Below are 15,701 nucleotides of genomic sequence, written 5' to 3' on the forward strand. Positions count from 1 at the left end.
CTTCAGTTGTTTTTAAGGGGTGGGGTTTTTTTATTGCAGCTGACATTAATAGTACTCCTGATAGTCATTTCTGTGTAATTGAACGCAGAATAGTATGTGCTTGATTGAATCACAGAATGGCAGGAGTTGGAAGGGACCTCTAGAATGTGATCTTGTCCAACCCTTCTGCTTGAGCAGGCACACCCAGAGCAGGGGGCACAGAAACGCATCCAGGTGGGTTTTGGATGTCTCCAGGGAAGGAGACTTTACAGCCTCCCTGGGCAGCCTGTTCAACTGCTCTGGCACCCTCACAGGAAAGACGTTTTTTCTCATATTTAAGTGGAACTTCCTGTGTTCCAACTTGTGCCCGTTGCCCCTTGGCCTGTCATTGGGCACCACTGAAATGATTCCAGTCCCATCGTCCTGACACCCACCCTTTACTTGCTTATAAGCATTGATAAGATCCCGCTCAGTCTTCTCCAGGCTGAACAACCCCAGGTGTCTCAGCCTTTTCTCATAAGGGAGATGCTCCAGCCCCCACCATCTTGGTAGCTCTCCACTGGACTTGCTTGAGCAGTTCCCTGTCTTTCTTGAACTGGGGGGCCCAAAACTAGACACAGTACACAATATTTGACACAAGTAGATTTCACTGAAATGAAATATAATGAGAAGCAGTGCCTACCACTGATTGAATTAATGCTTTATTGAATAAACAACATTTCAACTTTGGGTCATCTGTAGAGAAAACTTATATGAGTAGTCTTTAAACTTTGGAAATTTCAGCTTCAGTGCTGTGTTCTGTAAGATGAAATATGTTTATGTATGTCATTTTGGAATAAATAAAAGCACTAGTTCATACTGTTTTGCGTCTTAAGCCTGTATCAGTTGAACTGTAATGTGCAGTATTACAGTAAAAATTTTGATGGACTTAGGGACGTAAAAATACTCATGGTAATTTTAAATTTACTACTTCTGAGCTGACAACTCTGAGCTACTAATTTTTAATCTGATTTTTTTAATCAGTAATTTTATAATTTACTTTGTGGGACTTGATACTTGCCTTCCAAGCTACACTGCTTTGCACTGAGCAATAGATGTTAAGAATTACTTGAAAACTGAATCAAAAAGAAGAATGGTCATTAAACTCCTATAAAGCCCCTCCTACTGATTTTTTTTCCCTTTTCCCTTTCATGCATGGCTGCTATTACATGTCAGTTTAACGGTTCTGAAACATTTTTGATCATTTGTCCATTTTATAAGTACATTTAATTTAAAATATTTTAAGGGATATGCCTTGAATTATATCCTGCCAGTAGGACATACAAAAACTGGTAGTGCTGAAAACATTCCAAAATATGGTAGTTTTTTTAAATTATCAAGTTGAATTGCCATGTATAACATAAGCAACTGTTGTATCGTAGTGCATTTGCAGAGGTTGACAAAAGCAAAGGGGCAGGACACTCCTGAAAATAAAGTTGATGTTCCTAAGTAACTCAGGTTACTGCATTTGCTAGCTCCAGCTTTTTCTTTTTTTAACTCAATGCGTTGTACAACATACTTCACTGGCAGCTTATCCTTGTATAATGCCACTGCCAATGGTGTTCCATTAAAATCCATTAATAATACCTTGGATTTGTATTCTTGGAACATCTGCTTTCCTTCAGGAGTAATGTGCAGTAGTGATGCCCAATAGTCATGCTTGTTAATTTTACCAGAAGTCATACCTGTGTATTGTCTAGTTACCTTCTCTTTCCCTTTGTAACTGTGATGGCACCTTTGATAGTATTATCAGTTCTCTTTCCTGTTTACTGCCTTTTTCATCTTCAGAGATATGTGTTGACCTGGATCCAATAATAAGAATTAAAATTTCATGAAAAAAAATCTGTTAGCCATTGACAGGTTTTTTTAGAACCTTCTGTACAGTAAATCAGTCACACTGCACTATACAATACAGAATCGTATATTCTAACAGTAATGATGTAGCTAAGTTGTAAAATTTCACAAGAAGGGTCTCAGAGTAATAATTTACAGGTTAATATTGTTACATCTCACGAAGGCAAGAATTTACTTGATCATGTGATTTGGGACTGCTAACGCCTGCCTGAAAATGAGTGAAGTTTGGAAAGTTAGTAAATAAGCTGCTTGGAATACAGGTCAGAACAATATTTCATGCTTAATAAAAAGCTTCATATCACTTAGGGTTGTAAGAAGCATGTATTTTATGGCTTGTCTGTATGTGATAATCAGATTGTAATTATTTTGATCTACCTTGTGCTAACTGTTGAATCTGGAAAAAAATTTCTGGAGATCATAAAGTAAGGTATTTCTGCAAGTCTTTAAAAGAGCTCTTAAACCTATACTGTAATAGTAACTATGTTAACAAGTTAACATTCAATTTGGTAAAGCTTTTAGTATCAAAAAAAGCTTTTAAACTCCAATACGAATGTCTGAGTGTAAAAAAAGTGTTTAAGGTAGTTAGTATCAAAGCTACAGGAAGGCAACTGTAGGAATGCACTGACTGACAGGTCAGAAAGTTAACAAACTGTGCTTGGGTAAGATATATGTTGCTGCTAGAACTGTCATCATCTGGTTTTCTTGTGAAATCTGTAACTTATGATACGAAATACTTCCTGTCCTGCATATACAGAATGACTCGTGCAGTAACTGGGATTTGTTTGGCTGGGGTCTGTAATAGAAAAATCAGTCTCAATTTGCGTTTTTCACCTTAGAAATTTCAGGTTGGTAAAACTGTTTAAAATTCATAGTGCAATAAATTTTCTGGCAAACTCAAATGTGTTTTAGAAACATATAGTCAGTTTAGTCTAACTTTTTGCTGGATTACCAAATATGTAGAACTTCTTGTGGCAAGGGTGCATTCTTTTACTGGGACAACCTGTTTTCCAGATAAAATTAAAATTTATTAACTGAAGTGTAAAACTGAGATCTGGAATGTTACATTGTCAGAATGTTGTTGTTAGCTTGACTTGGTAGCTGGGACAAAACTTTTCAAGCTCTACTTGTGATCTCTTATGTCGTCTTTTTAATTTTTCTAGGCTGCTGAATATGTCCCAGAAAAAGTGAAGAAAGCTGAAAAGAAATTAGAAGAAAATCCATATGACCTTGACGCTTGGAGCATTCTCATTCGAGAGGCACAGGTTTAGTGACATAGGATTACATTTCCTTATCTATGGTCCACTCACACTATTTGGTTCTGGAGTAAAATCAGCATATTCATTTACATAAATCATAATATTGTAAATGCTGTTTTGATTTTCAATTTTTAGAATCAACCTATAGACAAAGCACGGAAGACCTATGAACGCCTTGTTGCCCAGTTCCCCAGTTCTGGCAGATTCTGGAAACTGTACATTGAAGCAGAGGTTAATATTTTTACTTTTTTTTCTTATATAACATTTAATAGGAGTTTAAGTTTACACTTTCATAAGCATAAATAAGATAGGCACATGATATCTAGGGAAAGGGTTTTTAAATATGCCTTGCCTTTATTTTGTAAAATAGGTACAAAGGAGTGATTAAAATGAATTCTGAAGTATTGGGTCTTTTATAAGTTGATGATTGTTGCATTATGGAATTGCAACAACATTAAAACCGTTTCAATGGTATTGGAGTGCTTTAGCCTTTTATTTACTTGTCGTGTCAATTTATTGCCTCCCGTGTCATTTATTTAGAGGACTTTTTTTTTTTCATTTGTACGTACAAATTATTTGAATGACTTTCTGTGAATGTTTGGACCTTTTAATTTTTTTGCTTTCTTAAGGAATTGAGTGTTTCTCTGAACAGTGTTTTCAGGGAGGGTGTGGGATGGAAGCTGATTTCTGGAATGAAAATGCTGGGAAAATGCATTAGCACAACTCATTAGATTCTAAAAATGCTAACAAAATTGTGATTCTTTATCTAACTATATAAAACCTCCCACTAAGTGCATTGATCATTTAAACAGTCTTTAATGATGTGCAGTGAAATGCACTGTATAATCAGATTTTTTTATTTTCTGTAGCTGATATTTAATACTAATACACATGCTTTTTGTGGGCCTCTTCTAGCTGCACATTTTTCTTAAGACGCAGATCTTCTACATGCTAAACCACAGGGGTGGGGTCCTGTGTTCTGTAGATGAGAAATGAGATAGCTAAATTTTTTCCATTTTATGTGAAAATCACTAAGCAGCAATCTGAGTGGCAAAACTCCATTGTATAGTTATCTTACTTTACATTAACTTATGTATCCAAATGTGTTTGGGCAGTAAATTTCAAAGATTATTAAATAAAATTGGGATCATGGGAATCTAACAAATTTTTATATTGCAGTTTATAGTAAGATGTTATAGTGCAAAATAGTGCAACCTAAATTTAATATTACCTAATTAAAAATCATAGAATTTTCACTTTTGTTTCCAGTAGTTTGTAGTAGTAGTTGGAATGTCGGCGATTGAACGCTTGGGAGACTGTGAATGCACTAACACATACAGATGTATGTTTTTCCTTTTGGGACCCTGTAGCCAAATCCATTAGCCTCTTGAACCCTGCAATGTTTGCTACACGAGCTAGTCTTTAGAATCTAATCTAGGTTGATGATTAAGTTATCTGATTTCTGTGCTTATTTAAAACCTTTATCTCTCCCATGTCTCAAATTTGAAGTTGAATAAGACCACCTCAGAAAGTACTATTACCAGTGTAAAGCTTCTTGTCTGAGTCTTCTTGACTTGAACCATGTTCAGAGATGAATTGACAGACATTACTTCCCTTAATCGATACCTTTTAACTAATTTATAATCCAGTAGTATTTAGAAACATTAACAGTGGCAGAGCTTAAAAGAGTCTAGGGTATAATTTTTTACGTGCTGCTTCACGGGAGGAAGGTCAGCTTCTACCCAGCAGGTATGGTAACCAGCTAACAAGGTAAATGTGAGAAGGAAAGAATTGGCATAAAGATCACTAGCTCACATGTGCATGTGTCTGTCTGTAACTACACTTCAAATGTAAGTGATATGGAATACATGATTCTGTTGTTCAAAGTGAACTGTAGCATTCTGGTAGAGGTTACACTTGAAAAGGGTTATATTTTCAGAAATTTACCCTTCATCTTAATGGCAAATTTTAAAAATCCCTGGTATGACTTAAATTTTCAACTTTTCTTTCCTGATTCCAGTAACTTTTCTCAAAACTTCCATAGTGACCGATTTAACTAAAAAGCAACATACTTCTCTCTGCCTTTTTTTAGTATGTGTAACCATTTATAGCTATAAGTTGAAATAATTTATTTCCACCTTCTTCTCTAAAATATATATATTGACACAATTGGACACTGTTGTCAGTGTTTTACGTTGCATATCACATGTACAGTCCCATCTCAGAGTAAATTCAGAATGAAATGTTTTCTCAACTGTTCTTTTAGCAGCATGGTTGAATATAAATTCAGACTTCAATTAATTTTTGAAGGCTACCTGAGATAGAGGAATTGTTTTGAGGCTTCTTTTATTGCAGCCTTAAGATGTACAAGGAATATAGGGAAGGTATTTTCCAAAAGCTTTTTTTCTCTGGAAATCTTAGTAGTCGTCTCCTGCTACCAAGTTTCTCTTGGACGCTTCAGAAGTATAGATCTTTCCAGCCTTGAGTTGGGAAAGTAAACCTGTGGTAAATCTTTGCTTAGCATTGCTTTTGATTCACTTTTGCTGCCTCGGTATTTAAATCTGAAAATCACTAAATCTTCAGTCATCTGTAAGCTCCGTTTTTCCTGATGTCAAAACAAGCATATCACTTTCCTCTTTAATATGATAATGTTTCTTCTTTGTATCACAGAGGAAAAAAAGGGAGAGGAAAGTGGGGGTTGTTCTCTCTCAGGTTGTCTTTCACTAGAGAATTTTGTCCTCTGAAAAACATAAATCGGAGCTGAATATCATTACATAGTGGTGGTTTATTATTGGAAGATGAGCTACGGTGAGGGTTATGATTATGACCTTATAAAAAAGGAATTAGCCCTTCAACAGTTATATTCTTTATAAAATTGTTAGAAGTCAAAGACTTCCCTTTGTCTACCTCGAGGAATACTTTCTTTTTAGTCACTTCAGATCTTCAAGTAGAAGTCATTGTTTATAACCTACACAAACAAAAACTGTTTCCTTGTGCATGCCAGTTCATTTTGTAATGTAAAACTTTGAAGTGCAGGCCTTACTGCTGTGATTACCTCTTGTTTTCATGAGAGTGTTTGTTCAGCTCACTGACTCTCTTTTCTTTTTTGTGTATGACTTTGTTCCCTAGTGGAATGTAGTGTAAAGCAGTGCTTGGTGTATCATCTAACTTACCACTATTGATATACAGACTGTCCTGAAGTAACTGACTACTTCATGTTTCCATTTTATGTGCCAAGTGCTGATTTATATGCCCTGGTCTCTCTATTATGACTGGTTTGGTAGTCAGTAGAATGTGGAGATGAACTGGGCAGAGCGTGCTTTGACAGTTTGTTAATGGGAACTCTACTATTAAAGTTTGAATTGGTCAAAAAATTCTGATTCTCACACTGATTCTTATTTCTTTTGATGTTCAAAGAAGCAGTTGCAGGACATAGAAATAATAGAATTGGACGAAACAACTCCCAGCCCACAACGTTTTTGGGTCATAGCATTTGAATGCTTAAGACTTGTGAGAATAGAGTTTCATTTAGTGAATTTGACAGACTAAAGTCTATTTTTGATACATATTTTAGCAAGTAAAATAGTTAACTTGCTATTCTGCATCTACCAAAATTTAGGAAGTGGTACAGTAATGCCACTCTTCTTCCTCAGGCTTTTGTTTTCTCTAGTCGCTTAAAGCATATTTTTCTCTTGATACCTTTCCCATAAAAATCTACTTCCAGAAAACTTGAATCAATTCCACATGTCAGTGCCTCTTACACAGTTTTAAAGGAGCATGTAAGTCTGTCCCACGTGTGCTATAATGTTAAATTCATAGTTCACATGATCTGGATTCTAGCCTGCTCTGCTGATTTGCTGTGTCGTCTTCGGTAAGTTATTTAACCTGTTTTGCCATTATTAAAACAGATACTGACCTACCTCACAGGGTTGTTGTGAGGCTCACTTTAGTGATTAAAGTGCTTTTGGCATCTGGCTAAAAGGTGCTACAGAAATGTAAAAAATAAATTCTGATGTAATACACCCTATGATCCTACAGGCCCAGCTGTCTATTACTATTTTCTTTGTCTCTCTGACTGTTTGAACTGTCTTCTAGATACAGAAAGACTTGATAATGCTTTTCATGCACTTGAAAGAACTTTTACCAGTGTTGTAAATATTTCAGTAGTTCTGAAGCAAGCATTTGAAGTCGTCACATTTTTTCCTGCTAGTTTCCTTTGAGAAATCATCAGGTTGAAAATCCTCTTAAGCACATTTATTAAACTATGTTCATGTATTTGCAACACTTTTTTAATGATCTAAAGAATTTTTAGTTCCGGTTGCCCTAAGTGGAAACTTTAATCTGTAATTGTCCTGAACGTTTCAGGGCAGTTCACACCACACCTTTTTACCTTTCTTATTGTTGAGCATATTGCATTATGTCCTGGTCACTTTGAACTGTTGTTAGTAGGGGTTGAAAGGTTGCCATAATTAAAGATTGAAAAATCATAAGCACAAGACAGTTGTGACAAATAACCCAAGTCTAGAAACAATAAATACAAAGCTAGTAACATGCATGTAAAGTGTTTGGCTGTTAATATGTATTTTTCATCTTGCGAATTCTGCAAGACTCCTGTGTTACTGCTTGTTCTAAAGAAATGAAACTAGATATATTTGTTCAGATAATTTCTATTTGGTATGAACACTTTGAATTTTAGATGTCTCAGTAACAAACCAGATGCTGTATGAGGATTCAGAAGGTGGGACTAAAGCTTAGGGTTGATTGTTTTGCATTTCATCATATGCAATACATCAGTATCTTTAACTCATGTAATTCACACTGGTGTGGATACTAGTCAGAATGTATCATTTAAAGTTCTTGTATATGAAAAATGTAAATAAAACCATTTAGAAAAATGATTGTTTTTGTTTAAAATGTTTGTGTTTCTTCAAAGCACTTTCTTCCCGTTTTACTTTTAATCTGGTTCTGAGTTCAGAAAAAAATTGTTATGCATACGACCAAAATTCTTTTGCTTGGGGAAAAATGGGAACGGACTTCTGTCCAGGATGAAGTTGGAGTGGTCAGAAGTCAAAGTAGAATAGACTTCTTGGCTGAGATTCTCTTTAGTGGTACTTTCAGCTGAATATATGATATGTATCACTAGCTGATCTTTGTTAATTTCTTAATGGAAGACATAACCATTATAATCCATGCCCACCCTGCTAGTCTACCACATTTCTCTTAGTAAACTTCTACTTTTGAGAAACTGCCATACAGGTGCCCTGTACAAACATCCATATTGCACATTCTTGACTACCTCAGTCTGAGATTTTTAATCTTTTTACAACTGTATGATTTATGATCTTTTACTCATGTGTGGACTTGTTCCATTCCTGTTAATAAATGTTGTTCTGTCTGTGTGATTATTGTAGACTTGCACTAGAAAGTGAATCCAACTTCTTTCCTGTCTTTCTACTCAATATGTAAATACAGGCATGTACATCTTGCCTAGGTGCTGTGGTTCTACAAGTTGTTTTATATCAAAGTTATCCATGTAATTGACATTTGTAGCTTCAGAAGATGTGGTACAACACTAGTGCATTTCTTTATGATTCTATTTTCTGTATTTGATCATAATATCATGGGAAGGTGTTAGGAACTTTAGGAATTGATGTCTAGTAAAGAGATCACTATGAACACTCTTCTATAGTGTGTTGCTGTTTTCACATGAATAAACATGAACTGTTTTCTGTTCTGTTGTATTCTTTCTGTGTGGGGTGACAGAAACATCCCTATTAGAAGTGTTAGTTATATAAAACTCTTGCTCACAACACTTTTGAAGTCTCATTTTTAAAGATGAGGACAGAGAAAACTCTTTTCGTGGTGTGCTTTCTTTTTTTCAAGTCATTTGCTGATCCTTCTGTTGATGTTTTGAGGGGGAAATATCTGTGTGTCAGGCACAAAGTTGAGCTTTTTTCTCATGTCTGAACCTGAAGGAACCAGAAGTAAAAATACAGAGCTTTCTTGTGTGCCCTGTATTAGCTACAGAATGGTTATTTTTATCTGTGTGGGTGAGGAAACTATTATCATAATTTCTCATTCATTTCTACACCTCTTCCGGCTTCTAGTTGTCAGCTGGTTGAGTTACCTGATGCTCTTTATACAGATTTTGAGAAGCCTGATGGCTGAGAGGACACTTTCTGTTGTACCTTATCTATTAGTGCTACTACATAAAATAATGTTTGATTTTATTTGCTGCAGATTCTCTTTGCAGACTACAAAAAGGGTTTGAGTCACTGCTGTGATGAAATACAGTGGCTTCTCTTAGCTACAAACTTCTGTGAAGGCAAGCCATTCATTTTTGCACTTCTGTGTCCTGGTAGTACAAATCTTCTTCGTTTAAGAGTGTACATTGATTTTTTTTCCCCTCATTAGGGTATACTTTTTCTTACTGATGGCTTCAATGTGACAGGTGTTCTGCATCCAGTAACAACTTTGGACTTCTGCAGTGAAGTGTTGTGTACCTAATACAGTAAGCTTTGGCACTTTTCCTTTTTCAGATAAAACAATTCAATAGTGAGAAGAAGTTATATGCATTGGTGCATAACTACGGTTGCACAGATGGCATTCACGTTTTGTTGTGGCACATTGTATACATGCAGTTAACTACATGTGAGAAGATCTTACAGTGATTGGAATCTGATCCATATTGGGGTTTAACTAGTTTGGTAGTGACAAATGTTCATAGCGTAGAAGCATGGGAGCATTTCCAGAGTTCATTGGAACTGTGGCATCAGAAATGTTTCAGTTGAAGGCTAGGCATCACAAGTAGAAAGGTGTTCTTTTTAAATTTAGTTCATGGACATTTCTCAGTGATACTGCTATAGAGCAGAGTCCTATTGTATCTTGAGACAAAACTTTTAATAGAGCTCACTTCTAACCTGAAGTGTAAACATTTTGTCTGGGTCTGCTCCCTTAAAAGCAGATTGTTCTAAGCCATGTGACAGGGTCCATGTTTTAACCTTAGTTTTCACAAGTTCTAGTGAGCACACATTGCTGATCTGTTAGTAGATCCTGTTGCCAAAGGTCTTCTAGACTGACTGCTGGGCTTAAAGGCTTTCAGATCTCTGATGTCTTCAACTTTCTCCAAAAGGAGGAGAGCTAGAATTGTTGGTATGCTGAGGAAGCTTGGTTGTTCTCATGCATTGATGCTCACTCTGTGTTTCAGCAAAATGGTTCCGGAGTCTATGCTTCAGTAGTGTGATGGAGGGTCAGCTGTCTTACCTCGTTTGATTCCTGTAATATGACTCTGTAAGACTTAGACTTTCTAACAAGGGCAGCTTACTCTCTTCAGTTCCCCATGGTTTGCTTTAGTGCATGAAATAAGAGAAAAAGAAATAACCAGTGTGTGAAACTGGAAAGAGAAATGAGTGTATGCTCTTGGAAGAGTTAACCCATGATGATAGCAGAGCAAACTCTTCCTATGAAGTCTGATACTTCTGTATTGGTTTATGTGAGAAGGAATAGCAAACACATTTTAAAAAATACTTTGCAAGTCATGCATTTGGACTAGAAAGATAACTTGCAAAATGATGCCTAGTTGTTTGAGTTAGTATTTTCTGTGTCCTCACTGCAGCAAAGCCATCAACTTCCTTCAGATATCATCTTTCCTGGAAGTATGGATTTTCAACCACTGTTCTTACTGCTTAAACAAAATAAAAATAAACTCAGATTAAAATGGTTTAGATTTACAAAAATGGGGCACCAGGTATGTAGTTCCGTATGCACTGTCCTGCAGATAAAGCAGACATGGTGAAGTTAGCATGTGAGCTAACTTCATTGTGCTTAGTTGGGACTACATTTATACATGAATCTAAGTATGTTTCAAAAATGTTCATAGTGTGACCAAATAGGAAAGAGGGTAACTCGGTTGCAGCTGGGTCTTTGTTTCGTTTTCCTTACGAAAGGGGAAGATGCCTTGTCAAAGAACAAGAAGTTGCAAGGGACTTTGCCCCTGCCCTCATCTTCCATTTATTTCTCCTGCTTGGAGAAATAAAATGCGTAGCACCGTTGGCTATAGTTGGTGGCATTTCAGAGTGTATGTATGGGTGCCTGTAAAACTTCCAGTTAAGTTCTCTCTTAATTTAGGAACTGGTTTAGCATATTTAGTTTCAAATTGGAATTGGAACTATGAAGTGACTTGTCCTATTTTAATACTGATACCATTCATCTCAAATCTGCTTTCAGGCTATATGAAGGGGAGGAAATGAACGTTGTATTTGATTTCTGTCAAATTCTGCATCCTTGCAGCCTCAGTTAAGGGCGTGTTCCCCAAAATATACACAAATGTATATATTAAGTAAGTGATGGATCAGAAGTATTAAAAAAATACAACCCATACTTAGTCTTTCCAAAGTTAAAAAGGGAGGTAAAGCAAGAGTCAAATGCACTATTTAAAATACACTGACAAAATTTTTATTTTATGTTTTATGGTTAAATTAAAACATGCTGTAGGTTCCATGCCTGTGGATTCCTCAGGAACTTCTCAAACTCTATATATGTATACGTGTTCACTGATGTATATATACAAGTTTATGTAATAAGGTTCCCCAGCATAATTAACGTTCTTTTAAAATCATACTAAATAGAAATCTGAGTGTATGAGCGTATCAGTGGAAATTGTCTACAGATAATTTAGATTACTTAAAAGTTTATAGGTACCCATAACTTACAAAAATAATTTGTGCATAATCTTCAAGTGGAATATATTTAGAATAACAATTAAGGGAATTTTTCTGTATTACATATGGCTTCAGTGTGAGTGCAAAAACATGCCTTGATACAGTGTGTAAATGGTGGGAAAAATAGAGCTAGATTTCCCACTTAACTTTTCTTGTCATGAACACGGTATTGGCCTGCCTTCTCTCCGTTCCTCCCTATCCATCGAAAGTTGTTTTTTTTTTTTTCGGTATGCTTTCATGGGCAGAATTAGAAGTGTTTGCTGGAAGAGTTGTTTCTATCACATATTCCTGTGGGCCGTTACCTTTCTATGTGCCCATGCAATTCATCCTTCAGATGACAAGGAGGTCCCAGGAATCCTTACCAAGAAGCTGTCCTTGGATGGTTCAGACATGCTCTTTGAATTTAAGAAACATGATTCTACTTAACATTTTTAATGGGGCAGAAAGCGGGGGCAGGGGGAGAGATTCCCTAGTAATGAAATATTTGTAACTTTCTTCTACCTTTCTGTAACTTTGCTGATATTGCGTTAAAAAAAAAAATAATCCCAAGGTAATAATGTGATAAACCTTTTTACATCCTAATTATTGCAGAAGAAATCTAGTGCTCTTAAGATATTTTAATTATGCATATGCAACTGCATGGCTGCTGGTGAGGTGTAACAGTATTGATTTGTAAAGCACGTAGGCACATTAGCAGCCTATGATGTGCAGTATGATGTGGGAACAGATCTGAGTAGAGTTTCATTTAAACTTTCCGTGAAATTCGGTTTAGTTCATCTCTACAGTTTACTCCTTGGTACTGTATCACAGATACTGAGAAGATAAAATGGTAATTACATCATATCATGCAGACGCTTGATGTGTAAGAAGCCCTCTCATTAATGTTACTATTGTGGAGAGTAGAATGATGGTAACAATACAGGTAGGCTTTCACCTACTTAAAGGTGTTACGCACTTTTACTAACATAGGATTAATATAAGTTAAAGATAAGTGATGGTGAATAAGTACAGAAAATTGCTTTGGTAACAGATCTTGCTGGTGGAAGTCGAGCTTGCAGCTTTCCTTCCCGCGGCTATGTCAATTGACTCCTCTCCCCGCCTTTTCCATAGATGTTGCAGTAATTAATAGTTTTAGTACAAGCAGTATGCTCTGAAAGTCTGCCTGTATAACCTAATAGTGCCAACAAGTTCATACATTAAGAAATGTTTTTTCCTTCACACTAAATCGGAATGGCAAGCCTTACACCAAGAGCCTTAATCTAGCGGTTTTAATTTCACTAGGGGAATTTCATCATTCTAGTACTGGGTGACTGGCTTTGGGAATTTTAAATTCTGTCTAACTGTAAAATTGTGCTAGAAATGCTTACTCCGTGGTGATGATGACTGATCATTATATGAAAAGTAACTGAAAGAAAGTACAGGTCATTTGTAATGAACGTAAAGTCTCAAATGGAATAAACTGGGGTGAATCTTAAAATGGACAAATAGGTGCCCCTGACACCCCTACTAGCTACTTAAGTTTTCTTTATAAAAATGCACTCTAAAATAGTCCCCAATTCACTAATTTTTGGTTGCGAGTTACCTGAAGAAATGCTGTGGATGCAAGCTAAAATGCTTAATACTGAGCTGTGTCCGCAGCCCTACGCCACCCCCTAAAAAAAAAAAGGAATTGCTGCCCTGGTAAGTATATGTTACTTGCCTGTTATTGTTGCCCGCTAGCTAGCATTCCTCAGGGAAATGCTATCAATATATTTGTCAACTGAAATTCTGCACCGTAGTACCTGATCAGGATGGGCAGTATAAGTAGTTGTTTAAAACCTCATTGTTCCATGGTATTTGCCCTTGATAAAATCTCAGTGCTGGTAAGCCTGAACAGGACACCGACTGTACAATTTACTGTTACAGGATAAAACTTTCATTCCTCCACATAAGATTTGATTAAACATAATTCAGGCCTTTTACTTTTTTTTAAATTCAATTTAAGATTGATATTTTAAAATTATATCACACGTGCTTTTTGTGAGTATTTGAGTATTAAAAGAGAAGTACTATGGAATTTTAAAATCAGCTGACAGACTTTAATTCAGCAGAAATATTTTTCTGGCACTAAGCAGATGGAGGTAAGTTTCTCTTTTTGTAATGCCACAAAGTTTCTACTCTTCTAATTACTAGTTTTAGCTGTTAAACCCAACTCTGACATAGGAAATCTCATCTATTTACTAAAAAAAAAAAGGGGGCAAACTTAGATGTTCCATGTTTATTTGTCATTTTACTGATTTTCCTAAAATTCATTTTTATCCTCAGAGAAGTTTTGTGGGGTTTTTGTTTCCTATTTGCAGAAATTCTAAAAATAAGGTCAATCTGTGGGTTTTCTTAATTTTCTAATGAGAAAAATACAGGTGTTTCTAAATAATTGTTTGATAATTCTTGTTGATCTTTGGTCCAAATCAAATGAAGAAACCGCCCTGATGAGGCGTTATCGTTAACCTGCATGACAGACTTACAGCAGTCTGTCATTTCTGCAAAAACATCATGGTCAAACGTTCTTCACTGCTATTAGAGTGGACTTTTGTGCCTCCAATACATAGAAATCTTGACCAACGGAAGTTGCAGAAACTATTTGAACTTGTTGGGGTTGTCTCTGTTTTGCCTTTCTCCCAGGCTGGCAGAGTTGCTACAAACTGCCTAGGCTACCATTTTTTTCCCCAGTGTGAGCAGAGTTTTCTGCTGTGGCCTGTATTCCAGGTCAGTTCTGATGAAGTGAATCACGGAGGTTTTGTAGTGATACTTCACCACATTGCTAAGTCTTCAGTCTGGGCTTTTAAGCGCGCTGTGTCGCCGTGATGACGTGCACTAAAAACGAGGCGAGCACCGTTGTCATCCAACACTAGGCTGAAGTCTGAAAGCGGGGAAATGCACACCTTCTCTTGAGAACCTTGTCTGCCTTACTGTGAGCTGCAGCTTCTCAATTTAGATAGTTTACGATATGTTATAGTAGTTCTCTGGTTTATACTTAATGAAATATTTTCTGCCAGTGATCGAGATTATCAGTAAAGCTACTGCGTTAGTTACATGTTGCTTTTACAGATGGTGGTTTGGTATTGTGTGCTTGGTGTCCTTACATCAGACCAAATACTGCTCTTGGCATCCTAGCTTAAAGCAGCTGAATACAACAAAAGTTATTTGAGATCCCTTGTGTGCCTCTGTGTAAATTAGATGCCAGAAATCAGCTGGGAGCCTACATACTATTTTTTAATGCAGTGCTTGAAACTGGCAGGCATTTTGCAGCATTCTTTAATGCAAATGCTATCTGAAAGTATTTTGTATTTTTTCTCTCCAGGCTTTGTCTACATAACAATGCGTCTATCCTAGCATTTGAAGTAAAATCCTCACAGCCCGAATCCAGTAATTTCCTGCTGCCTATCTACTGAAGAGGCTCTTTTTTACAGAAAGTTTTAGAACACTTTGCTCAGGGTTTCTGAATCATCAGGTATAGCAGAAAAGCCACAAAATGCTCGGTTTGAGGGGTGAGGGAAGAAGTATTAAACTGTGATCACTGCTGTTTCAAACAACAGTTTACTAGAACATGTCTAATTCTACATGAACACCACTTGTTGGTGTCAGGGTGTAGAAGCAAACTCATTTTTCACTGTGAAAAGCAACAAAGAAATAAGAGTATCAAACAGTGCTTTACTGAAAAGAAACCCATTATTCAGAGTGCTCTCTAGCAAGGGGGGCAGAACTACCTGCTGTATACTTTTGTTCTGTACAGGTATACATACAAGTAGCAATTCAGTTTCTGGTCAGTAAGGAGGGTTTTCTTTTAGCTCATTGGGTCAGGCTAACCTTTCTT

At 36.4% G+C, this 15,701-nt stretch overlaps 1 protein-coding gene across 1 annotated transcript in view; it reads left to right on the forward strand.

The window, feature by feature from the left end:
- CSTF3 (cleavage stimulation factor subunit 3) overlaps positions 1 to 15,701 on the forward strand; it is a 51,845-nt gene that overhangs the window by 7,069 nt on the left and 29,075 nt on the right. The window contains exons 2-3 of the mRNA XM_064452794.1: positions 3,033 to 3,134; positions 3,264 to 3,359. Of these exons, the coding sequence (XP_064308864.1) occupies positions 3,033 to 3,134; positions 3,264 to 3,359 (198 nt within the window). The remainder of the gene's footprint in view (positions 1 to 3,032; positions 3,135 to 3,263; positions 3,360 to 15,701) is intronic.

This window comes from Phalacrocorax carbo, chromosome 5 (assembly GCF_963921805.1).
Source record: "Phalacrocorax carbo chromosome 5, bPhaCar2.1, whole genome shotgun sequence".
In the NCBI taxonomy this organism is placed as follows: domain Eukaryota; kingdom Metazoa; phylum Chordata; class Aves; order Suliformes; family Phalacrocoracidae; genus Phalacrocorax; species Phalacrocorax carbo.